The sequence below is a fragment of the Scleropages formosus genome, chromosome 6 (assembly GCF_900964775.1).
Source record: "Scleropages formosus chromosome 6, fSclFor1.1, whole genome shotgun sequence".
In the NCBI taxonomy this organism is placed as follows: Eukaryota; Metazoa; Chordata; class Actinopteri; order Osteoglossiformes; family Osteoglossidae; genus Scleropages; species Scleropages formosus.
The window spans coordinates 32,216,851-32,243,105 of record NC_041811.1 but is presented as its reverse complement, the minus strand read 5'-3'; the positions used below and the strand labels follow the sequence as shown (position 1 = coordinate 32,243,105).

The 26,255-nt window shown below is 41.8% G+C and overlaps 2 protein-coding genes across 4 annotated transcripts in view; one reads left to right on the top strand and one right to left on the bottom strand.

Moving 5' to 3' along the window:
* Nucleotides 1-13,589, top strand: part of kcnn2 (potassium calcium-activated channel subfamily N member 2) — a 32,851-nt gene extending 19,262 nt beyond the window's left edge. The window contains exons 6-9 of one of the 3 annotated variants that reach the window (XM_029252981.1): nucleotides 1,529-1,656; nucleotides 8,850-8,858; nucleotides 10,968-11,037; nucleotides 13,305-13,589. In XM_029252981.1, the coding sequence (XP_029108814.1) occupies nucleotides 1,529-1,656; nucleotides 8,850-8,858; nucleotides 10,968-11,037; nucleotides 13,305-13,589 (492 nt within the window). Of the gene's footprint in view, nucleotides 1-1,528; nucleotides 1,657-1,958; nucleotides 2,258-8,849; nucleotides 8,859-10,967; nucleotides 11,038-13,304 lie in introns of those variants that run through there. The other 2 variants (XM_029252980.1, XM_029252982.1) reach the window with 2 other exon arrangements.
* Nucleotides 13,590-19,467: 5,878 nt separating this feature from the next.
* On the bottom strand, nucleotides 19,468-22,176 carry LOC108933082 (bone morphogenetic protein 10-like). Its single transcript, XM_018749911.2, has 2 exons — nucleotides 21,894-22,176; nucleotides 19,468-20,456 (listed from the first exon to the last, which is right to left on the bottom strand). Exons 1-2 carry the CDS (start codon nucleotides 22,174-22,176, stop codon nucleotides 19,468-19,470), a joined length of 1,272 nt encoding a protein of 423 aa, XP_018605427.2.
* Nucleotides 22,177-26,255: the final 4,079 nt, after the last annotated feature.

The window sequence follows — 26,255 nt, the reverse complement described above, 5'->3', positions numbered from 1 at the left end:
AAGCAGGTTGGGAAGGCTGGCTGTAGGCGCAGGTCCTGATGGAAATGGGGTCCTCAGACTGAGAGCATTTCCCCCTCCTTCCCTGGTGCCGGTGTTCAAAAAACCCTTTGTGATGAACGCTGCCTCTGCAGCCTTCTTCACCCCATTCAAACCCCTGGCGCTGCACACCACAATACTTCTCAAGTTTAAGCCATAATTTAATACAGAGGGGTTCAGAGCTGATGACCTCCACAGGTATATTTACCATATGCCTTTAGCTGATGCTTTTCTATAAGGCAACTTACAATGTTAAGGTTACTACAAGCTTATAATTACTTCCTCATTTATACAGCAGGGTAATTTTACTGGAGCAATTTAGGGTAAGTACCTTGCTCAAGAGTATTACAGCCAGAGATGGGGATCAAACCCACAACCTTTGGATCCGAAGGCAATAGCTCTACCCACTATGCTACCTGCTGTCCTTGTACACTACCAGGTACCCCTTTGTGGACTGTGGTGAACTTCGATGAGCTTAATATGTGGTTTGGCTGACTGTCTGCTCAAGTCCAGAGAACCTGATGATTTCTGGTCTGGAAACCTCTGTCCCCACTATAGTAGGCCCCTTGAATGACCGGCAGTACAGAAAATTCTTTCTTCTATTTTTTGACCAAGGTTTCCGTTTAATCCTGATTAAAATGGCTCTGTGGATTGCCACATGGTCTGCGCTGGCAAGGCGAGTGTAATGCAGTGAAAATCAGAGCAAAACATCAGCCCTCACAGGCAAAACAAAATTTCTCTAGAACATCAAAGTGGAGGACTGGACCTCGGGCAAGAAAGACTAAATCGATTCCCTTGACACTTCAACGGAGAAGCCAGCAGATGTCTTATAAAACCAAAAAAAGAGAATGAACTAAAGCTTAGACCAGACTAGCTAGCAAAGGGAGCGATCCGTGAACGAGGTGTGTGAAATACCATTTACTGGAGGCCCGAGCCGTCCACAACGTTTTTATTCCACGCAGGCAGCAACACCTGATTCAAAATTACTGCCTGGACTGAACCCAACACTTTTTCTGAGCTTTAAGTGGTTGGAGGAGGGCTGGGAGAAGATGATAGATTCAGCCCTGAAGGACTGAAGTTGAATAGCCCTTACCATACGGTATAGTTTACAGTAAAGTACTGTACCATTTGTATCTCAATGACTTGATGTTTGCATTGTACTTGTTGTACATGGATATTAATTCACCTATGATTTATACACGTAATTGGCATGATCGGCCAGTAAGCCCAACAGCACAGCAGCAATCTGCACTCTGTGAGATGCTTTATATTTTTTTGAGCCAGGGATGCACGGAAAGGCAACATCATGAGCAACTGAAGATATGCCATCCCTTGTCTGATTCATGTCCCCTACTGGAAAGGTGCTTTGAACCGTTTCTCTGTGAGGAAGAAAACGCGTTCCGTAATAAAGCGCTTTTGTTATGCGTTGTGCTCTTTTTAATAGACCGCCGTACCATTTGCACATTTGGAGATGCTGTTCTTTACATTCCAGGTGAAAAACACGGCTGCTAATGTACTCAGGGAGACGTGGCTGATCTACAAGAACACAAAGTTAGTGAGAAAGATGGACCACGCCAAAGTGAGGAAACACCAAAGAAAGTTCTTACAAGCCATCCATCAGTAAGTATACCTAGTGATGTGTTTTTAATAACTGAGCAAATTCCATTGCTTTTCAAATACAGCCATCCCTCCATTTACAAAATTAATCTGTTCTTGAAAATGGTGCGGATATCAAAAATTTGGATAACGAAACCCTATTTCCCATTACTTTAAATGAGGAAAATAATAACGCGTTCCCAGCCAGCCTGGAAACCACCAACAATATTTCCCAAATATTACCATAATTTCAGCATATTATAAAACACATATACACAAACATACTGCTTCGGAGTAATTCCCACTTTTCTTTTTTAACTGCTCAGTTCTCTACAGGATGGGTAATAAACCAAGCAAGGATCCATTGAAGATATTGTGTTTACTGTGAACAACTTTCTTAAACTGTGCAATGCTGCCAAAATACGCAAACGTACCCAATCATTCAGTTATACAGTGCCCTACGTGTTCGACAGATACTGCTGTTGAATTTCACACACTTCCCAAAATTCATACACTCCTCCCCTCTCTTAAAGCAGCACACATTCCTACTGCACCAACAAATGGAAAGATGTGGGTGCAGACATGTCAACCGCAGTACATCACCATACTTCTGTTTCACTTACACAAGATGACTAATTTTTTTTGAACACGCTTCAGATAACTTGCATTATATACTATTTTTGAATTGTTCTGAGCATCAAAAATTAGGTATCGAAAGAGCTGTTATACGAACATTTCAGATAAAAGGAGTTTGTAAAGCAAGGGATGCCTGTATAAGGAAAATACTGTTGCTGATGAAACACGAGTCGAGAATGTGGACAATGATGTCTCATGTTTACTCTGTTTACATTTTGACCTTTGTGAAGTATAAAAATACTTCTTAGTACATAACAAAGTGCCAATGTAAGTTACAGATTTTAAAATAAAATATTTAGCGTACTGTTGGAAAGCTTTGACTTTTCATTTTAATGCTACTGCTGTGTTCTTTTACTGTAATATTACCAGCCATATAAGCCATGAATGTATTTCCATTATGCAACATTATTAGTTCTGAGATGGATGCAATGGGTAAATGAAACTCCAGACATTTGGATATTGTCTGCTTGTGTATGTATTACTTTTTTCATGCTTTACTGACGTTGATGAAGTGCATTGTTAATAGACCACAGTATTATGACACAAACGGAATATGTGGTGCAGAATAATATGTATTCTTTCATGAACACAAGACATTCTTTTGTATTCTCTCAACGGAATACTAGTTTGCCGAAGTATTTGACACATTTCTAAGGTTTCTTTGAATCCTGTAAAAATGCTTCACTAAGGATTTTATTTATTTCTTTACTGTTCTTTGTTCAAAATAAACATTCTGATATATCTTCTGAGCTATCATTTGGAGTTGTCTTCTGATAATCAAGGGACATGGTATGTTCATGCTAAAAACAGTATGTGAAATGGTATCACATCTTATGGAATTCTGTCTCTTAAATGTCTTTATTGTAATTCCCTGATCTTGACCAAGAGGTAATATTCAACTTTTTTTGCTTTTTCATTTTCACACTTCCACGATTGCCTACATAAAAGTAGGATGGGCTCAATGGGAACTAATCTGCTTATAATAAGTAGTGGAGCCTCTACAGGCCTTTTCATTTATTTGCCTTATGACAACATAGTTGCTTATTCCCAGTAAACACAGGTTTCATTTCATTACTCTGTGCTTATTTGACAAAGATGTTGGAAAAAAAAAGATTTGATCAATGTGGATAAAAGGCATTTTAGATTTTTCTCTCACATGCATGTATGAGATGGAAATAAATGGTCAGACTGGATTCAGTCTATATTTTCACACTAAGAGGTTTTGCAAGACGGGTTTTGTGAAAGATCCAATTTCTCTTCCTGAAAAAGGTTGGGGTGGAGAGGTCCGGGAGACTGGCAGATTCGGCCCCAAATTCCTGAGAACCTTAAATAATTCACCAGGTTCTTTATTGCATTAATGATTTTTCTCTGTATTAATTTTGTATGTGCCTCCTTGGAGCAATGGACTTGCGTCCGATTTTGAAATTTCAGCTTGATGTTGTTACATATCCGTACTGATTCATACTAAGAAATTCTTGTTTACATCATACTGATGTTTCTTTAGAAGACATTTAGTGTGCAGGAAAAAAAAAAAAAAAAAAAACATGCTTCCTGGTACAGCTCTCTATAAATAACCTTGTTATTGTTATTCAAGCATTTCTGTGACACGTTGCCCCAATGAGGCATGTCAAAACAACTCATATTTTGCGGGGATTAAATTTTTATGATCACATGCTGAGATGCTGGAATATTTTTGTTGCACTGATTATATTGACCGCACAGATGCTTCATCCTGATGTTTCCTTTCTCCTATTTGTGCATATGTGTATATGCAATCATTTATGTACAAAAAAAATGCACAGTACAGCGCTCTGCTGTTAAATGGCCTTTGCAGATGTCATTTTAAAGGTGTAATTTATTGAATGATTAAGTCAGGAAGTGAAACTACTGAAAATGTTCATTTTATTTTGTATTTAAAAAGTTTGGTGTTTAGTTGTATTTCAGCATGTTCATCAGAACACAAAACTGTGTGCAATCACTGTAAATATGCTTTACAATACTGTAATTTATTACTGTTAGCATCAATATGCATGTTGTGTTGTGTCAGTCAGCATCTCTGTGTGTTTTTGAACAAAATACTCTTATTTACAAATTTTCGTTTAGTTTCAAAGAATGTCCTCTTTAACCAAAAAATTCAACATTAAAATGTTTCTCAGATATATTTCTTATGCTTTCTTAGAAATATGTCCTAGAAATTTCTTTGAAAGTGTGTAACGGTGCACTGAAAAATTAGGTGTTGGTCATTTAATACTGAAGGAAGCGATTAAGTTCATTTCTGGGCTTTACTGTAAATGTATAACCTGTGAATTTAGCAATGTTTAACCTAGAGTAAATGAGTCCAGTGAATCAGAATTTGTAGAAGCCTGGCATAATAAATAGGTGTATTTCTGAATGCACAGTTCTGAGGAGGAAAATCTGGAAAATGGAAAAACTTTTGTTTGTTCGGCTTGAAGTGTGCATGATGGTACACGGTGTAAATGTACTACACCATGATTTGAGTCAAGGAATACTGTTACAAATCATATAAACAGAATGACTTCTATTTTGCTATTTATTCCACTCCTTTTTTTTTTTTTTTTTTAATTTATAAGCCCATCATCAGAGCCATTCACATGGCATACACTCATTGCTTTCTTGGCATCTTTGGCTGCTGTCAGCTGCGTATTAGCCTCTATAGGCTTGTACAGCGGTTCAAAATTCCATGATGAGGTGGTTGTACACCCCCTCCCTGCTCTCCATAACATTAGGGAGTGCAGAATTTTGGCGAAGCTGCACAGGGCTGGCACACTGGCTTTGGAGTAATAGTGGATATGGCCTGATGCCCATAATGAGCTTCATAATGTGTCTTCAAGAATCAAGCATCCAGCTATTAAAATTGTCGTAAAATCGTCATTTATTAATTCATTTATTTATTTATTTACGTTTTCTCGTTCTTGGTACAAGAATGTTAAGAGTTAGTAGCAAGAAGCAAGGTTTAATTATGGTTGCAGCGGGGCGCGTATAATGGCTTTTCGGCATCACGGGCACCTGTGCTTCCAGTTTGCACTTCCAGTATCAGTTGTGAAACTCGATGGAGAGGGAAACATCGTTCTGGAGAGGTCTATTAATTATTCACCAGCCCACATGGCTGCGAACAGAGCCAGGCATACGTGTGGCTCTTGGAGCGAACGTTGACTGCATGTCTCTTGGGTATTTCGGGTCTCATTTAGAGCTCCGGGGCTCTAAAGCACCCGCATCTGGATTCCCGCAGATATCTCCATCTGTTGAAGCATCACTCTTCATCCAAATGTCGTATCTGATCCCTTTATTAAGAAGACTAGAGATGGGATTTTTCTGACATGGCACTTAACATCAGTGGAAAGGATGGAAGGGTTGCTGTGCTTTTACTTTTTACTATATCACTGTCACGGTTTACATCAAATTCTTTCACTCATTGCTCTGCTAATGTACTGCGGTCCAAGAATTTTTGATGTTGTTTCTAGATTTCTCCCCAGATGAACTTGTCAACCAATTTGAAAAATAGTTTAACAATCTATATAATGTAGTAATATTCAGTACATGATAAAACAAGCGAATGTAGCAGAAGAAAAGTTATTACTGATTGCAAATATTACAGGAACGTTACATCATGTGGAATTAATCGCATTTGGGTTCATGGAAGGCTGTTTAAAGAGGTTTTTTTTTTTTTTTTTTCCCTGGCTTGTGTTTAATGCGATTATCTGGTGACTGGCCTGGAATCACTTACCGTGCCTGACTTTAATCAGATTGATCGCGGTGTCAATAAAATCTCAGTAAATTTCTGCCCATGGTTTTTATATTTTGTAGATATGTAACTCTTGATAATATTTCAGTGTTTTTGCTCTTCCCCAGTGAAAAGCACCAGCACTGAAAAGTTGTTTATGGCAGCTGTATAATATAAAATTTGTCCTAAATGCGCTAATTGTGTAAAAATAAAACATCCCTTTGCGAAACAATTTTAGACGCGTTGTCAGCAGTCTATAGCTGTATGGGTGATTTTCTGGAAACGATTGTACGTCAGTTATTTTTGGAGAAGTGCTGTGTTTTTGACTCTGTGCTGAAGTCGTGGTCTGACATTTGACAGAATGACGACCCAGTGTGACTGTAGTACAGATGCTGTAGCACCAAAAATTTGGGAGTAATTGGATGGAAGTGGCTCGTCTTACATATTCCCACATATTCTTTTTGAATTAACATTTCAGTTATTTTAAAATGATTTTTGGCATCATGTTCCAGCTTTATTCCATATACACACTAGTTTAACTGTCAAAATTTCAATTGGACTCAACTGCAAGTAACAACAAGGTTACTGATGGCTGAGACAAAGAGATCATAACCGTCTTAACAGCCACGTGCAATAATTCCTGATCCAACTGCTGGCATTTTATAAAGTACTTCTTCACTTTCAGATTTTTCCTGTATGTAAGACATAAAAAGTCAAATTTAAAGAAACTCGTAAACTTTTTTTTTACTAAAAAGTTGTTGTAAATGCTGCACTTGACATTTCACATTAACCATTATAGTATGTTGAATAAAACATGTATATAAAAAATGTCATCCACTTCCGAAGTGTTCCCCCTGAATAAAACAATCATAATAATACAATCAATGAACAATTTAAAAAAAAAAACTGGTATAATAGAAGACCTCACCACCTGTTTATCGATTCAATGTTCTGGTTTTGTTAGCAAACTGGAAATGACGGAGCCGGGAACAATCCTGGAAATGTGGTACGTGATATAAACAGTCACACTGAAGAGAGGAAAGACCCAGCTATTATACCAGAAACAACCCTGAGAGGCGAACAAATGAACTGAGCGTGTTTTACGAGCACCTCTTTTTACTGCCTGAGCACCGCGGGCCGAGCGGGGACCTCCGCGCTTTACAATCTACCCGATCCTCCCGATGATTGATGGCGTCCTCACTTCTCATCTTCCCTCTCCTTCATTACAGATCACAGTTCAAGGATTCCATTCAAAATATTGTCTTACGCACACTTTTTGCCCGTTACGAAACCACTTAATTCGTACTTCACATGAGGATTTGAGAGGACAGGGTACTGTGTCACCTTTTTTGTTGCACTGTATAGAGTTTAAATGATATTTTAATTCATCAGTGCAGGTGGGTAAGAGTTAAATTCCACGTTTTAGGACACGGCTGAATGGATTTCAAGCAGTTAGTCTTTGAAATTGTCTCGACTCAGCTTAAGAGCGGTTACATGATGTTAACCAGTGTTTGGCATTCTCTTTTGGAGGGTGAGACAAAAAGCACGGAGGGCTCGTGGGCATTATCACTCCAGCATTTTTACAAGCACTCGACATACTGACTAGACTGAGCTGAAGACCATTTTGGGATTTTATTCTGTTGTAGTTCTAAGACCCAGAAATCTGTGCGTTCACCTAACAAGACACTAAAACCTGAAGTATCGCATAAATTACGTCTTCTATGACTGGTACCTAATATCCGTGTTAAATCAGTTCTTTTCCCTGACCTAGCAGATTTATGTACGCTCCTGTGAATGATGTTATTTTATCTTGGGCTAAAAGGAAAATTTTGGCTGACTATAAATAGATTAAAAAGTTGTCACATAGTCGGTTCCTTCATAATAATGGGGAACTGTTTTTAAAAAAATGGCAATGAAATCAACATCTGCAGCAAATTTGATCTCTGACCATTTTTTTAATCATGATGCAGATGCTTAGGGCTAGTATAGTTTATTACAAGTATTTTAAATTTGTCTTCTTATTTTTCTACATGTTCAACAACTGGGTAATATGACATTGGAGTTCAGGTTTCCCCTCAAATATGAGTTTTGTGTCCTTGTTTTCAGTTGCTTTTCTATATTTGACTACTGTTTATTTTCAGCATTGTTTAAATGTTAATGTCTTGTCTGTTTTGTCTTTTTCTTCACTGTACTTGCACCTGTCTTTTTCCTCTTACACCTCTGAAATGGAATAACAGTGATAAACATCTGTGGTTTATAATAAACTTCATTGGCACAATTTCAATGTATAAATATCATGGCCTTTTTTTACGTAAAGTTACATCAGTGTGCACAGTTCCTGCATTTAATACATTTTTCCATTATTAAACTGGGACTGTTGCACAGTGTAGCTATGTGTAAATATCACATTTGTATTAGTAGTTTTCTATGCCATTGTTTTCAGCGTTGTCTTGGACACCAGTTATTGCTTGGTACAGGTTTAGTTGTGAGGGAAAAAAAAACATTTCTGAAATATTAATTTCGCTGCTGCCTTGACTTTTACGGGTTAAGGCTGTTAATGGTGGCAGAAGTGGGATGTGTGGTTAGTTATAAGAGTGTGTTGTTGTCTTCTCTCCATTTCTTTGTACACTTACAATAATTGCAGTGTATAACTGTGTTCACACAGTAACCATTACAGTATGTATAACCATCATTGCTGCCACTGCTGTTCCTGTCATTGTGTAATCCATACAGTTTATCTTAAGCCACTTTTACATGTTGGAGTTCTATATTGTAATTGTTAATTTGTGTATTTTTTATATTTTTCTTTTTCCCTGTTTGTGTCAACACAATTCTCTAGAGCTCGGAAGTAAGTCTGTTTGAGCATCTTTCCCTAAACATTCCAACCCAGTGGCTTTGTGTGCATGCAAATGAGGGCCTGTCCTTCAGACTCAATAATAGGACCAAAAACCACTCTTTCATTCGACAAGGAATATTCATACCATACTTATTGGGCAGCTTGCCAGAGTCTGATCTCATACCTCGATTTAGAGTTACCAAATTGATTTGCTCAGGGAAGAATCATTTCCAGTCTACCCTACAATAAATTTACATATGGCAGTTTGTTTTGCAGCCTAGGATCTCAGGCTGTAGTCCTTTAGTCTTTTAATTCTTGCTAATTTAATTCTGACCTATTTCTCTATGTCACAAAATGTTTGCTGGTGAACAGTCAATTTAAAAAAAAAATGCAATGCCTTTATTTACATTTGACATTGCCAAGTCAGCCTGAAATCATATTGCGCCGGCTGTCCTTGCCGGGCTTGATATCGCTGTCTCACTGGAGGTTGCTCTTTATAAAAACTAAGCTCCAGCAGCAGTGTGTCTACAGCTTCTGTAAAAAAGTAATGAACTAAAAGGAAACTAAAATTGAAATTTAAAAAAAAAAAAACGTATTTCAGGCCTTCGTTGGACATCAGATGTTTTTATAAGTATGATGAAATTTGGATATTTAGTTAGTGTTTTCCTGATGGGCATTGGATTCTGGCAAGCCTGTCTGTTTAGAAGCATGGAGATTAAAATTACAAAAAGGGTAAAACATAAGATTTATTATTCTACGGAGAAAGTTTTCCTTGTTCGCTGTTTTCTCTTTTATTATTGTATTTGAATAATAACGGTCTGATTTTGAACCATGGTGACTAACAGTGATGTGGTATTAATGTTTTTTGTTAGTTGGATGGCGATAACTTAGTCATGGAAGAATCCATGCATTTTTGACATATCGATGTAAGGCGATATCCACAGTAATTACTCCATCCCTTTATGACCTACCATGTCATGTTAGTCACGCATGTTTGCTTGTGTTTGAATGCCTGCAAATTAAAATCTGTTGCATGGAAATCTGAAACGTTTCCCTGTTAGTCTCTGAAGACTTGCATTCTTGGGCATTTTCAGGCTATCCCCTATTGAAATTGTGCAGGTGTTTCTCGTGCAAATGAAAATTCACTTAAGACCATATCATTTCAAGCTACATCTCGCCCAATGCATTTGAACCGTTTTTAAACTCTGCACATAACACCGCTTTACAGGAACACACCAGGCTATTCCCACAATGAAGTTTCTCACAGACACGTCCAGCATGTCAGACCCTACAAGGTGAAGCTTACACACATATGTAATTCTATGGTTCTATCAGTTTCATTTATCCTTTGCAAATATATCTGCAGTTCAAATATCAAAATCTTCTGTAAAGAAACAAATGAATCCTTGTTCAATGAAATCAGTCCACTGCAGTAATCATTTACGGTAACAGCTGAGCATTTTTCAGTGATGTTATTTTAAATCTGATAAATGATTTTTGTAAAAAAAAAAAAATAAAAAATAAAAAATGAAATACAATATTACATTTTTTCTCTATAGTTAAGGCATGCACTGACTGTGGCTGGAAGTTCTGCAGGAGTGACAGGATAGAGGAGCAGCATAGTTACCTGACCTTTGTGTCATCACCCCCTGCGGACCTTTTAGACCCTGGCAGACTGCAGGCTTCCAGCAGTGGGCGCTAGCTCTCCTGGGCGGTGGTGTGTGACTGGCATTGTTGGAAACCAAGCGGGTTGCTGAGATTTTTAATCACAGAGGCGCACATCAACTATCCTGCGTCAACAAGGACAGGGATCAACGGTGATGGGGATGCAGTTGCCAGTATATTTCACAAACTAATATATCAGAAACAAATTTAAAGTATAAATACAGTTTTATTCACAAGCCGTGGCAAATGACCCATTTTCTATACTATTTGCTTCATTTTCCACTGTGGGTATAGCTTGCATGTCAATCACCAAGCCACATCAAGAATTTAAGATTAACAACTACATTTCCTACACATTTCTGCATGTTTTAGGCTTGCGATGATATTTTTTACTCTTTTTTTTTTTTTTTTACTCGATCACTGGTGTTTGTTTAAAGCCCATGGTCTTGTGTTCAGATTAAGAAGTGTAAAAATGGAGCAACGCAAACTTAACGACCAAGCAAACTCTCTAGTGGATCTTGCTAAGGTAAGTAGTGCCATTCTTTTTAAGTATGTATGTAATTCAGTGAGTGCATTCATATAAGACTGGTTTCAGGCAGTCAGAATCTGAGTTAATTTCACAAGAATACCTTTTATGGACTTAAGTTTAAACAACTGGAAATATTTCATTTGTGTTATTTTCATGCTTATTTCTGTTCTGCAATATTGGAGTTCAAAAATCACTTTCATATTTGATATTTTGGTTTGTGCTGAGACAAAAACTGAATAACCACAAAACATAAAATTTTTCATTTTTGTATACAGGTGATTCCCAATTTAAGGTGGGATTACTTTCCGCGAAACCCATCATAAGTTGAAAATATTGTAAGTCAAAAATGCATTTAATACACCTAATACACACCTCTGCGTGACAGACTGGGAGATGCGGATCGCTGCCGCTGCCCAGCATTGTGAGAGCATCGTACCGCATGTTGCTTGCCCAGGAAAAAAATCAAAATTCTGAAGTTGAAGTATGGTTTCTACTGAATGTCTATCGCCAGCTTACCATCATAAAATTGAAAAAATTGTAAGTCGAACCATCGTAAATCGGGGACCACCTGTATTCATTGCCTGTTTAACAACATATGCAGTTAAACTTTTATGTCTCTGCCATTTTTGTATCATGCTCACAAATACAGGCTTCCCTTGCATAACATATGCGATGCATTCCTGAAAATGAGATGCTTTTATTTTTCATAAAACAAACTCTTAATTAACCTTAGTATAAATGGGGGAAAATATATATTGTCTCTCTGAGTCACAAAAGATAACACCAATTTTTTTTTTTTTTTTTTTAAATTTGCCCAATTCAAGGAGAAAATATAATTCACCACCAATTGCAGAAAGTCAGAACTACTCTGGATACCTTTAAATCCTGTCTTAAGACCGGCATGTTCAAATTCCCTATATAAGAGATTTGCATGGTCCCCTTTTCTGTCCCCTTTTCTGCCCCCTTTGCCAGTTTGGCACTAGTAATTTATCTCAGTGTTATTTACTTTTTATTTTGTTATTCATGGGTGGCACAGTGGGAAAGTGGAATATGCATACTTTTCCTTGTGGTCATTTTGCTTTCTTCTGGGTACTCTGGGTTCCTCCTGTAGTACAAAGTTGTGTTTCAGGAGATCCGGTGACTTAAAATTTCCCTTTTAGTGTATGTCTTAGTTGAATGAGAGTGTGTGGAAGCTTTACAATGGACTGGTGTCCTGTGCCTTGTGTACCCTGCCTTGTGCCCTGTGTTTCGGGGATAGGCTACAGACCACCGCCACCCTACATTTGGACAAGTGGTTAATGATAAAAACATTATTAGCATTAATCTTTTTATTAATGTTATTTTTTCTTATTTTTTAATTTTAAAATGCCAATTTTCACAGTAAATAAACATTAGAAATGTAACTCGTTTATCGTTATTTGTTATTGTAAAGTGCCTTGAGAAGCAGTTAATACACAATGTAAAATAAATGTATTATTGTTATTATTATGTAATTGCTGTTAGCACCTGGAACACCTGTAACCACTCTACTGAGCTATTTATAAAGTAGCATTTCTGATAAATATTAGATGAAACCACAGTCATTAATAATAATACTGCCTTTCCAGAAGATTCTATGCATTTTATGGCTTCAAGGGTTAAACTGATAGGTAAGGCTTTCAGTTACTTTTTCAACCTTTTAAGGCACTTTCTTAGCACTACCCACGTAGTCTTTTGCTGGCCTCACTGTTGTGATAGATGATGGTTTTATACTACGATAAAGGTCACAAGGTTTCTGCGAGATGCTAGTGAGTGGGCGCACGGCTACAAGACACCTGAAATGATTTGGAGAAGTCACGGTGCATGTGATTTGGTGACTTTTCGCCTTGTGTGGTGCTCCGCATCTCCAAGGCTCATATTTTAAATAGGAGTTTCTGCTCTCCTAAGGCATTTCTTTTGAGTTAGAGCTGAAATCTTCTGTGAATTTTACTGTTTGACTATGAAGGGGAATGCTTTTGTTATGTGAGGGAAACCTGTACAGAAATTGTCCAGTTATGCTTTTCAAATTTACAAGGCTTGTCTGCACTGAGCCTTTTGATAATTTTTCAATGAGCTCATGACTTTTCAAACCCGATAACACAGTGTGAAAATCTGTTTTTCTAGTGTAGTAGTTGAAACAGTGCCTTAACATGATTATGGCGTACAGATTAATGTAGTGAGTTTATCTTTTCCAGAGAATAGTACTTAACCTTCCTCACCGTCATTTGTTTCCCTCCTGGGTCCAGACTCAGAACATCATGTATGACCTGATTTCGGATTTGAATGAACGGGGCGAGGACATGGAAAAGCGGATCGCCATCCTGGAGACCAAGTTGGAGACCCTACTGTGCAGCCTGCAGGCCCTACCAGGGATCATCAGCCAGACCATCACCCAGCAGCACCGGGACTTCCTGGAGGTGCAGATGCAGCCTTACGACAGACACGGCACCCACAGCCCTGAACGTTCCCTGTCCGTGTCTCGCAGAAGGTCCACCTCGACGGCACCGCCAACCTCGTCGGAGAGTAGCTAGAGTCTGATGGAGAGCCATGCAGTGAAGACTTTTGCCATCATATGGCCAACATCCATTTATTGTAAAGCCTTATGGTTTTTAATAAATACTATCCAAATTCTGATGACAGAATCCAAGGTACCTGGATAATTAACTTCAAAGGAGCTTTCTACCAAAAAAAGCATCATTTAACATGCTTCTTACATGAAAAATAGTTGTTGTCCTTTCTCTGATGTTCAGTCAATGAGAGATTTTTTTCCACCCCTAATGAAGCGGCTTATATCCTAGGAGGTCTTTGGATAGAAAATCCATATAGTATTTGTTATTCGGTCATCATGGGGGCAGCTGAATGAAGTGGCAATGCTGCTCACCTCCCGACTATGGTGCGGACGTGGTGTGAAGCCATCAATCTTAAATCGACAGCTTCTCAAAGTGGCAACAACTGTTTTTGGTTGGGGTCTGATATTTAATTGTTCTTGTGAAGCTGACAGTCATTCACTGTCGCACGGCAGCCTGAAACAGCCACGTGAATGTGGTACGGAGATACCGGGATCGGACACACTAGACAAAGGATACCTACTAGCTTTTCGGGTAAGAAACATTCATATTTTTTAGGTAGAATGCGCCTTTAAATTGATAGTTTGTAGGGTGACATGCAACATTCCTTTTTTTTCATAAAAAGGCTCTGGAACCTGTTCCTAACTTGTTCTTCTGCAGACTACTCTGGATTTATTGTTCATATTTTAAAAAGTAAAGCTGTTTTCCCCCAGAATGCTCAGCATAATCACAATCTATAATTTTGCGGATTCTGTCTGATACCGGAATCTGACCCAGCTGAGGATGGAGGCATGTCTATCTCTGGTGACCTTCTGGCTGTGGTTCCTTTGCGGTGGATAAGATTTTTCCACACTGACCCTGGAGCTCTTGGAATAGTGAGCAAACTGATCCTAATGGACATGCTGGACCACACCCAAATGACCATGTCAATGGTTGTTTTTTATGACTGATGAACTACACCTCTCACCTGGCAAAGTCTTCCCACCTGGCCTAAATGGTCAGGTCTCCTATGCAAATAAGGCAACTATGAAATTGTTACTGCAGCGTGAAGCTCAACGGGTCCTCCATTCTTTACTCCATCGTTCCGAGTTGCCCAGCCCTATTCAAAAAAATAATAGTTTGCTTTAGAACAGGTCCTAGTGGCAGGGGCTATTTCTTCCGTTCCTGTCACTCTTCAATCAACAAGCCCAAGTCAAAGAACTGAAATTGACTTGGTCAAGACTGTCCTTAAGCTCAAACAAGTTGATGTGTTTAGCTGGAAAGAAAATTGAATGGAAAGCTGGTCTCCGGGATAAGGGTTGAGCACCTGGGCCCAAAGGCCGGAATACATCAAACAAATTTAGTCGGACCTGACAAGGTGGTGGAATTGTGGGCTGGAATTGGAATCTCACAGCACAATGCGATACGCTCACACCGACATCATGGGATAAAATGCATAGCGGTCAAAGGGAGTTTGCACAATGTAATGAAAAAAAAAACGATAAATAATGAGGCTGTAATATGGCAGCTAGATAACTGTAGTTAAAATGCAGCAATAGATTAACTTCTAATAATAGATTAACTTCTGTAATTTATTAGCCTAAGACTTGCACCAGTACCCTGAAAACTCCTATAGATTTTCATAGTATGTACTATTCCAGCTGACCAGGACAGACCATCATTTGATTTGCTCTGTCCACGTGCTTCTGGATTCGAAAGCCAGCAGTCCTCAACGATAAAAGTGTCTCTGCGATGCTTTCCGATTGGCTGGGTAGATGGGGCAGTTGGATTTTGAATAAACAGCGCGATGGGCCAGGATCACTTAATCTACATAAAAGGGTTAAATGATGAAACACCACGTAAAATGCGGCTGCTGGCCGTCATGTTGGACTTCCAGTAATTGGTTTAGTGTATTCCGTACTTATAGGTTATAGGCAAAGGATTCTGATACTTCACCAATAATGATACGTAAGAGTGAGTATCTACTGTATATTAAATAAATATTAACCTGTTTAACCAATGTTTGTGTTCTCTTCATTTGTCCTTGTGCCCTCCTGCGACGTTCACGTCGGAAGTCTATTTTTTTAACGCGATCTCTTCAGATCAATAAGTCGTACTCATGAAATAAGAGAGCATCGGATACCGAAAGAATGCCTCGAGTTTATTGAGATTAGTAGGTCGTAGCTCAGATTTCTACAGTTTTGAAACTCAAGATAGTCTGTTCCATGAAGACAGAGAAGCGGTTTGTCTCGTTGGGAATATTGAGGAATATTTGGAAGCTGAGGCCTGCCAATCGCCCGCAGGGTGTTATGGTCAGATATTTTCATTTTTGACATGTTAGAGAGTCAAGCCCTCTGCACAAGCTGTCTACCTCAGCGATTACAGGAGTCCAGCTCGGAATAACTTAGTTTTGTGAGATTTTTAAGCAGATGGCTAAATTTCTCCCGTGGAAGCGAATCAGTGCATACTTTAGTTTAAATTATGGGTGGTGTTCATTGTCACATTGAAATTATTTGTTAGTATATCAGGTTTTACGATCACCTTTTACTTTTTTAATATTTTAACTCACTTGACAGCTTATTTTGTCCTAATGTCCCAGTATTTCAAGTTTCAGAATCACATGTATATTTATGGGTACATTTTTGTATAAAAAGCCATAATAATTTAAATAATGTTGATACACAAAATCATATGCCTGTGACTTTGAAATCCGTGTCTTAATTGGATTTTCTCATGAGTATTAATTACAAGTATGAATATTGATCAAATATAAATATTTTTGTTGAAAGAAAGCCTATTAGCCTTACTGCTAAAGGGAAAAGACAGAAATATGATGCGTACCTCCAGAGAATAGTGCTAGATGTAACGACTGGTAAGGGTATTAAGTATAAGTGTTTTTTTTTTAACACTTCCGTAGCTCTTTAAATACATTTGCGTTGGTTTTGAACCTTTAAAAACCCTTTGTTATTTGTATTCTTGCTAATGTGCACAATTTACCTTGGAAGAGACTCAGTTTGAAGCCCTTTTCCAGGTTTCCCTCATAATGATGAGCTACTAATTTTTTGCATAACATAGAGGCAAAGTGCCTAAAGGCATTGATATGAGAGCGAATGTCCCATGGGGGCAAGGTTTGCTCGAGAGGATAAAGAAAACCATTTTTTCTAACGTTTTCCTGCTTTTGTAGTGAGAAACCGACTGTAAAAGTTGCAAGATGATGCGGCGTCATGATGCAAACATCGAGATATAGTCACAAGCCTATGAGATCAAGTGCCAGCAGTCACACACAATGATCTAGTAAAACCAATCAAATTACATGTACACCTCGTGTAGAGTTTGTAATCACTGGGTGTATTGTATATTTCTTATTTTCTTGTCCAGGTATTAGACCGTAGGAAAGTGAGCCTCAGTCACTAGAGGTCTGCTGAGTGCAGGTTACAAAAAAGGTTTGTGTATTTAACCAGATGTACAGCACTGTGTGAATGTGTGTGAACCCTACAGAGATGCTCATTGTTCTTGCATGAAATATTAAACGTATATCTAAATATTCAATCTTGAACACACGTTGTATAAAATGAATGAATGACTATGATTTACACCCCTGATTCTACTCACCTACTTGGTTTAACCAATAAAACTTGGGCTTCACTTATTTTTACACCTGCACTACTTGTGTGTTTCTACTACACACACGATTTCCTCTAAAGCAACATATGGAATTGATCATTACACACCTATTACGTAAGGTAAGGGACACGAGGACTTCATATGCTTTCAAGCAGCGCCGTAGAGCAGACGTCTATCAGAAGGATCAAGAGAGCTGTGCACTGGCAGCCTCATTGTGTACCTCTCCTAAAATCTGTCTTTGGATGTTTACTTTCCGTGGTTGACCCTCCCAGGATCGATGCTGCATTCCACTCTAACTGGGTTTGTCGGTGTGAAACCACTTCCAGAACCTTGATTTTGCGGGTGTGTGTTTCTGTCACGAATTCCTCATGACTGAAAACGAAAACGGTGTCCAGCTTGTAGGTTTTACATCCTAACGTGTGTTCGACGCGACATATTGTCGTTTGACGCAAGTGTTTGCTCTTCGTAAACAACCCGAGGCACTCGATAAACGAACGTCTATCAGCATCAGGAAGACGCATCAGCAGAATGGAGTTCTCTGAAGATCTCGTTCGAACCCATGCCAGGGGAGTCAGCGGAGCCGCGGGCTTTCGCAACAGAAATGTCGACCCTTGGTATTTCTGACGGCACGGTGCTGCGACGCTGCTTTTTTTCCACTCGACCTCATTGTCCCGACGGCGATAAAGGCTGGAGAGGCTGGCTGGAGGGTGGAAGGTACTGGAAGGTGTGGTGTTAGACAGGCACTGTGGTTGCATCAGAGACCACGGTGCAGATGAATGAAAGGGATAGGAGGTGGAGGGCTGGGGTGTTGGCAGGGAAAACTCTAGAAGCTTTTGGCAGGTGACTCCCCTGAGTACTGGAACCCAAGAATCTGACAGCTCTTTTTCTTCACCCCTTCCCGTCTCTGATGAGGTGGCACCCCGCATGGTGGCAAGCATGTTTGTCAGCCCCAACACCTTCTTATCACGCCGGCGTTCTGAGGGTGCAGCGAGGGCGGGTATGCATGGCTCACAAAGACATGTGCCACGGGCGGCCTGGAGAGGGCGGAGGGAGGGTCGGCTGCACCCGTTCCTCCGAAAGCACGGAGGGTGAGGGTCGTAAACTGGAGAGAACCAGAGAGCTCTGGACGAGTCCTGCGGGCAAGTATCACCGAGAGGACGACGCGGTCCCTCCAGCCGCTCCTGACCCTCCTCAGCAGCCTCGCTGTCTGCGTGTCCCCAGAGAAATGCGTTAACCACGTTATTACTCACTCGGAAGGTCCGGTAGCACCAGGTGGGCTCACCAACGTGAGAAAACGTGATTTTTTTTCCCACTAAAATACAGATACGTGAAGGAATGCATGCAGGAGAGCTACTTATGAAACCTTTGGGAAGGTAACAAAAGAGTCATGATAACAAATGACATCTAAGGTCTTGGATGATTTCTAAAAGTCAAACTGGGCATTAGTTTCCCCGTAGACATTAGAGGGTAATGAGTACGAGGTGTATGTATAACACACAACGTTTGTCCCCGGCTTCCTCATTCGTATGCCTCTTTTTGCACCATCGCTAATTAAAGTAAGTCACCTTTCTGACACCGCGCTGCCTTGCAAGGTATTGATTTTTTGCTCGTTTGTTTTGACTCCTTCGGGTTGGGAACGGGAGTAAGAGCCGGTCGTCGCCTGCAGATTTGCATTGAAAGCCGGCGCAACGTAGACCGAGATGCCAGTCGCTTTCAGGAGACACAAGTTTTATTGATAATGCCTTAATTATATGGAGTACATTTCACATTCATATACGTCACTTCCTGAAATACTTTACTCTTTTTTCTTCTTTAGAATTATTAACATATTTTGCTGTACATGGTAAGAAAACTCCACATTTTTTCAAAATACAAACTGTACACATCTACACATCAGTTGCCCCGTTCTTCAGGAATCTCATCTATTTTTAGATTTAGAAAAAATCCAAAACTGTTTTAGATTCTAACCAGCACTAGATAACACTGGTGTCTATTTTCTGTGTAGATACTTAGTTTTACTACTCCATCGCTAGCTGTAATTTTCTCAGAGCAAGATTAGAAGCACGTCATAAGTTTTAACCCAGTATCTCCTCCCTCATCGCACTTCATCCTGTTCCAACCTTCACTGCCACGCTCTTTCCACGCCACTCGTCCCCCTTCCTCGTCTTCTTCCCTACACCTACCCTGTCCCAATTTGCCCTGTGCCCACACTCTTTAACCTTGACGGTCATTGCGATGACTATCTGCAGCCACACTCTGCCACCACCATGCTCTCATACTTTGCTTTGTAGGTCATCACACCCGTGTCATCCAGGTAGAGGAGGGAGATGGGCTTCAGCTTGGTGGGTACGCAGCAGGCTCGAGACGCCCGCTCCGGGCTCTTGAGGTTCACCAGCGTCTGCACCATGGCATGCTTGGTGGGCGTAACGTGCTCCAGCAGGGGGTAGGAGCAAATTCCGCTGCACTTGTAGGCCTCATAGCCGGGTGGTGCCAAGATCCAGCTGTCCCAGCCAATGTCCTTGAAGTCTACATACATGGGAGCCCTCTTGCACGGGCTGTTCTGGGCGTTGCGGCGAACTCTCGATGCCGTGTCGTAAATCACGTTGGCGTGCCCTTGGCTGACGGACTCTTCATCCTCTTCCTGTTTATCCTCACCCCAGAAGTTTTGCAGACGAAGGTCCTTGTTGCCCTGCTGGTTTATGTAGCCAGTCATCAAGTTCAGCTCGTGCATTTGCACGCTGTGTTTTCTGCTCTGATCATTCGAGAATACAACCAGTGAAGATGTGTGCTTTGCTTCTGTGCTCCCATCTGATTTTGTTTCTTCTGCCGTCGTTCTACTACTGGGCTCTGCGAGGCTTGCAATGTGTACCTCCAGCCTCTGGGGGGCATGCTTCGATTTGCACCAGCGACGAACTACAGCTGTCAGGTCAAACGTCTTCCACGCGTGGTCTTTGGTATCGACCCGCCGTGATGCCAACTCCGCCAACTCTCCCGACTGCCCTCTCCCTGTGCCGCCTCCGCAGTCTTTCATCCTTCTGCTGCCATTCTCCCGAATCTCGTAGATGGTCACCCAGCGACCTTGACCAGCATAAAGGTGGAGGTCTTCTTGCATCATGGCGTGGAGGTGGAGTTCAGCACCAGTAATCTGCTCATAGTCGGGGATGGACACATTGAAGAGTAGTGGATGTCTCCTGATACCCTCAGCACTTACACTGCAGTGGGATGAGTCTGGAAACAAATTGGGCGGGAAACATGTTTAGCTCACACAGAGTCATTTTTGAAGTGTTTAATAAAATATGCAGTAATTGTGGCATCACAGCAGATGTGAAATATGGAGTTATGCCTGTAGGGTGGCATGTTGGCACAGCAAGTAGCGCTGCTGTCTCACAGTGCCTGGTGAGAGAGGATGTGGGTTTGATCCCCACTCAGTCTGTGTGGAGTTTGCATGTTCTCCCCGTGTCTGTGTGGATTTCCTTCGGGTGCTCTGGTTTCCTCCCACACTCCAAAGACATGCTGTTCAGGTTTGCCCATAGTGTGTGTGTGAGTGACAGAGAGAGTTAAACGAATGCACAGTGGGACAGTGTGGTTACTTGTCTGAAATGGCATTGAAAACAGACTTGCAATGTGAAAGTTACTGCTTTAATTCTCCAGAATGGTGTGATTATTACACTTCAGTGCAGTACGGGCTCATCTGGCAACAACGTAATAAAAGTAGTCAAACTAAAAATTAAGACTGATATATATACAGTGCTGCTTGAAAGTGAGTGAACTCCATTGTGTCCCTTAGTTTTACCACGAAAAGGTTCTTTAATGGGAATCAGTGTTTCTCATGAGACATAATAAGTGTGTAATGACCAATTTCATATGTTACCTTTGAGGAAATCATGTGTGTAGAAGAAACACACAAGTGGTGCAGGTGTAAAAATAAGTGAAGCCCAAGTTTCATTGGTTAAACAGAATTAGTGTGTAAATCCTCATCAGCGGTTAATTTTAGTTTGTTTAAAGATTCAAGATGTAGATTTTACAGGTTTATTCTAATATTCTGTCATTTATAAGTTTTTATAACACTGATATTTTAAATAATTTTATAATACTGACCATTCCTAAAGGTTTCACATATGTCAAAGCAGCACTATATATAAATAACTATAATATATGTATTCATGATATATGTTTTATGTAACATATATATTACTTTACCGTACAGCTTTTTTGCTTCAGAGAAAATAGACAGCAGTAACACAGTTCAGTAAATGTGCTGCTTATAAGTCAAATAAAAAAAACACCATGCATTTATAGTGGCTTTGAAAAGTGTGTGTCAGCACGGTATTAGGAAAAGCCCACATATTGCTTTTTGTCCCGAAGTTGATTTCCATTAATCTCGTTAAGTTGTGACTGTTACCACGTCCGAAATCAGCCTCCGAAAACCCGTTTTCGCAGCACCTTGCAATAATGGATCCACGGGATTAATGCGTGCATATAAAACAGCCGAACTATGTGTTTTTACAAGAGATTATTAATGCTTCAATTATTAGTAATTGTTGCACGCCGAGAAGTTTGAAAAGACCGAACGCGGTTTTATCCTCGGTCAAGGTCAGTGTGTTTCTGCCTGGTAAGGGACGGATGCGCAGCTGCTGCTGCTCGTGCCACAAACATGGTGCGTACCTTGGTTGCGGAAGCTGCGCACCGTTGTGGCCGAGGGTCCGGCCGTGCGCTCGCCGGCGAGGCGCTCGTACAGCTCCAGCATGTCCTCTGCGGGTGTGGCGGGGGTCCGGTGCCCCTGGGGTCGCAGGCCCGTCAGGTTGAAGGCGCGGAGCCGATGTTCCGTTTCGGGCTCTCCTTTCGCATCGCTAACGGGATGTCCACGGCCCCCGTGGGCCAACCAGAAAACTAGGACTAGGCTCAGGACAGACGAGCATCTGAGCCAAAGAAGTCCTGCGGTGGCCATCCCTCGAATCCAGCAGGTCTTCCGTCTGCCTTTAGCACGGGTTTCACCTGACGAGCGGCAAAACTCTGCTCTCTTTGTCAGTGACTCAAGCTTCTTGCTCCCATGTGTCCTTCGAAATGGGGCGAAGCATTGGTGTCGGTCCCCCCCCCGCCCCCCACGGAGGGCAGGGCGGGGGCGTCGACCCCTCGTGCTGACAGGTCTTGAGATGTCGCCGCTCCGTTTAACCCCCGGCTGTGTGACGGAGGTGGGTGAGCACCACCAGCGCCTCACCTACTCCGCATCTTATTATTTATTTATTTATTTACCCTGCGTGTGTCTGCATGTATTTCCCAAAAAGATTAGTATTTCCATTCAGAGCTTCTCTGGCCCAGGTTTCACCGTGATTGGTCTTTTTTGCACGTCCGCCTTCGGTGCCGCTTGCTTCCGTCTTCTCCCTTATCCGTGCGACAGGACCCTTTGCTTATGTCCTATCTTTGCGCTGAATGAGGATTCTAGAAGCATCCTTTGATACGGGCAGAAGCTCTTCCTTGTTCGTTTACGGCTCGGAAAACCTTGCCCGCACGTACCACGGGCAAGAGCGCGATCGCTGAAAGGCTCCGCTACTCGCTCATTCGCAGCCTTCAGCCCGACACACCGAGCGACTTCGGACGGAGACCCCCGAGAGCTCGAAGGAAGCTCCAGCAGGATCTACGGCTACGGATCCGTCAACTTGCGGGAGCACAGTTGGAAAGGCAACATTTCAACATTCAACAAACATTCGACGAGGTCAAAGGCGTGTTGGGGTGGCTTGGATTAACCATAAAGTGACTGTAGATACCGCTGTTAATTTCAATGTGTGCTATACAGACGGAACACAATTTTACCCTGTGTGTGTACATATGGTAAATATACTGTACATTAAAGGTTTTCTACTTGTGTCGGGACGGGAAATGCTTTGGGGGAATCAACTAGAGTGATTGTCGGTTCGTTTGGTGACGGGTGACACAACATCGGTTCATTTCCGGGCTTTTCGCCTTCCGTTCGCAGGTACGGGTGTTCTCTCCTCCACACTCTAGATGGGAAACACATCGGAATGGCAGGATTCTAAGTAAGCAGCTGAAAGGAGAGGCTCGGGTGATGTCCGTGCTTCCTTTTGTCAGTCGCCGGAGGAACTGTAGAATAATGCGAAAAGCCCGTGGACCAGTTAGGACCGTAGCTCTAACAGGTGTAGTTTCACGGCTTTGACCCTACAAAGGCCCCGCCTATGGCTTAACGCTCTAAAAGATCGAAACTCCTCGATGTGCTTCATTCCAGAACCTGCTGGAGCGAGCGGGAGTAGCAGCTCAACGGGTGGAAGCTATGAGATGGAAGAGCGACTACAAAAAAACAGACCTAAGGGGCAGTGGCCTCGGTGCACTGGCTACAGCTACAGAGCGTTGCTACAACACAAGGCCCTCGGCGTCACACACCTCTTGTCTGGTACTCGAGAGGAGATGTTTGACACGACTGTCAAACGAGGTGTTTCCACCGGCGTGTGAAATTCTCCGGAGGCCGTTGCGGCGTGATAACGGAGCCGGCGTGGGGCCCCTCCCTCGCGCCGCAACTCTTCCGCCGTCGTTCCTCGCACGTACTGCAAGAGTTGGCCTTGTTTACGCCTTCTGTGGTGGGCTTGAATCCCGGTACCCTGTCCGATCGGAGCTCCTCTCCATCTTACGTGGAGCCTCCTCGGTTCGTTTCCTTATCTGACCTCTTTGCTTGGTCCGGAGCCGAAGTTGAAGCGCGATTGAACAGCCTCACCTGGTTGCCCTTGAGTCGCACACTATCAGCTGAGGATTATGGGATGCAAATACAGACTCTTCAGCCGCGATTCAGCCAACCGCGCACAGCGAAGTGTCCACGGACAGATTTTTCTCGGTTTAGATAAACCCTCTGTCCGACAAAAAATACGCACCCTGTACGCAGGACTACAGCCAGAAAAAAAAAATTCCATTTACTTTTTTTTTTTTTTTTGTGAATTAGAATTGGAAACGGATTGTTTGCAGCTGATAGTGCAGTGTTTATAGCTGCAGCATTTGGGTCGGAAGGTCACCAGTTCGAATCTCACCCGCTGCTGTTGTACCCTTGAGCAAAGTACTATTGTAAATCTCCAGTAAAATTATGCAGCTGTATAAATGGGTAAATTGCTGTAGGTAACTTAACATTGTAACTTGTTTCAGTTACAACCAACTAACCGACTGTCCCAAGCAGCGTCATGGTGAACCAAACCCTATTATGGGCACATTGGGTGCAAAGCTGAAGGGGTGGGGGACACACCCTGGATAGGGGACCAGTCCATCACAGGGTCATAACTACTTACCCAGGCAAACAGCAAAGGTACTGGAGCAATTGCAGGACAAGCGCCTTGTTCAAGGGCACCAGAGACAGAAGCGGCAACCTTCGGAGCCAAAGGCAGCCGCCCCAACTGCAACCCCACCAGCCACCCATTGTTTTGGATACGAGCGTCAGTTAAATATATACATTTTCATCATATACCCATCACAAATATACTGTATATTAAATATTACTGATATCATTACACACACACAGGCTGAAACCATTTGTCTCAAGTGGGGTCACGGCGAACCTGAGCCCAGGGCACAGGGCTGGAGGGGGAGGGGACACACCCAGGACAGGACGCCAGTCCATCACAAGGCACCCCAAGCAAGACTCGAACCCCAAACCCACCAGCGAGCAGGACCCAGCCAAATCCGCCGCACCCCCCGATATCATTACATATACATATATACTTAAATATAATATGTAATAATATTGCATAATATATATTTGTATTATTGGGGGTGCGGTGGCGCAGTGGGTTGGACCGGGTCCTGCTCTCCAGTGGGTCTGGGGTTCGAGTCCCACTTGGGGTGCCTTGCGATGGACTGGCGTCCCCTCCTGGGTGTGTCCCCTCCGGCCTTATGCCCTGTGTTGCCGTGTTAGGCTCCGGTTCCCCGCAACCCCGTATGGGACAAGCGGTTCAGAAAATGTGTGTGTGTGTGTGTATATTTGTATTATTATAAATATATTTATAATATGTAATATTATTATAGCAATGGGGATAACTAGGAACATAGTGGTTTGAACTGCTCCTTTTGGATCCTAAGATTGCAGGTTTGACTCCCACCTTGAGCAAGGTATTTACCCTAAATTGCCCCAGTAAAGAAATTACCCAGTTGTATAAAGGGGTAAATAATTGTAGGTTGCTTTGGAAAAAAGTGTTAAATGAAGAAATGGAGCGTATGTTATGAATTATACAGTATTATTGCTATGGTGAAGTTGAGAAGAAAACAACACTTGAGTGCTGCTGTGATGTGCGAACAACACGTGGGGTGGTGTTATTGAGACCCTCATTAACAGAGGGTACGGGACAAAGTCAACAGGGTATCGGCAGTGGCACTTTCACTTGTCTCACTTAAGAGTGCAGCCGGCCGTGACGGACTTTAATGCGTGATGTGCGGCACCATGCGCCTTCTGATGCTAAAAAAAGGAGAAACACATAAAACCAGTTTAATCTTTAATGGGAAGTGCTGAATCAACCGGACGTCTCTATCTGCTGCCAGCGAACGGGAAGCCAGCTCGTTTAAGACTTACGAAGTACACATATTAACATTAATGACATTAATTAAACAATATTGCCAGTAATCAAAAAACGGTTTGCGATACAAGTACTTTCATATACATTCACGTCATGAATATGTAAACATTGTCAAGGAACGAGAGATGTGCAGAGAGCACCTACAGCTGCAATAATCATCGGTTAGCTGCCGAATCTTTTTCTTACCAGCTCACACTTTAATTTACAGGCTACATTAGTTCATACATTAATTCCAAACAGTTATTAGTTCTGTTTGCATGTTCGCCCCTTGTCTGGGTGGGATTCCTTCGGGTGCTCTGGTTTCCTCCCACACTCCAAAGACATGCTGTTGAGGTTCATCCATAGTGTGTGAGTGATAGAGAGAGAGAGAGAGTGTGCTCCACTGACGTATGGATGAGTGACCCAGTGTAAGTAGCGTATCTAGCAGTGTAAGTCACCGCGGTGAATAAGGTGTGTGGGCTGATAA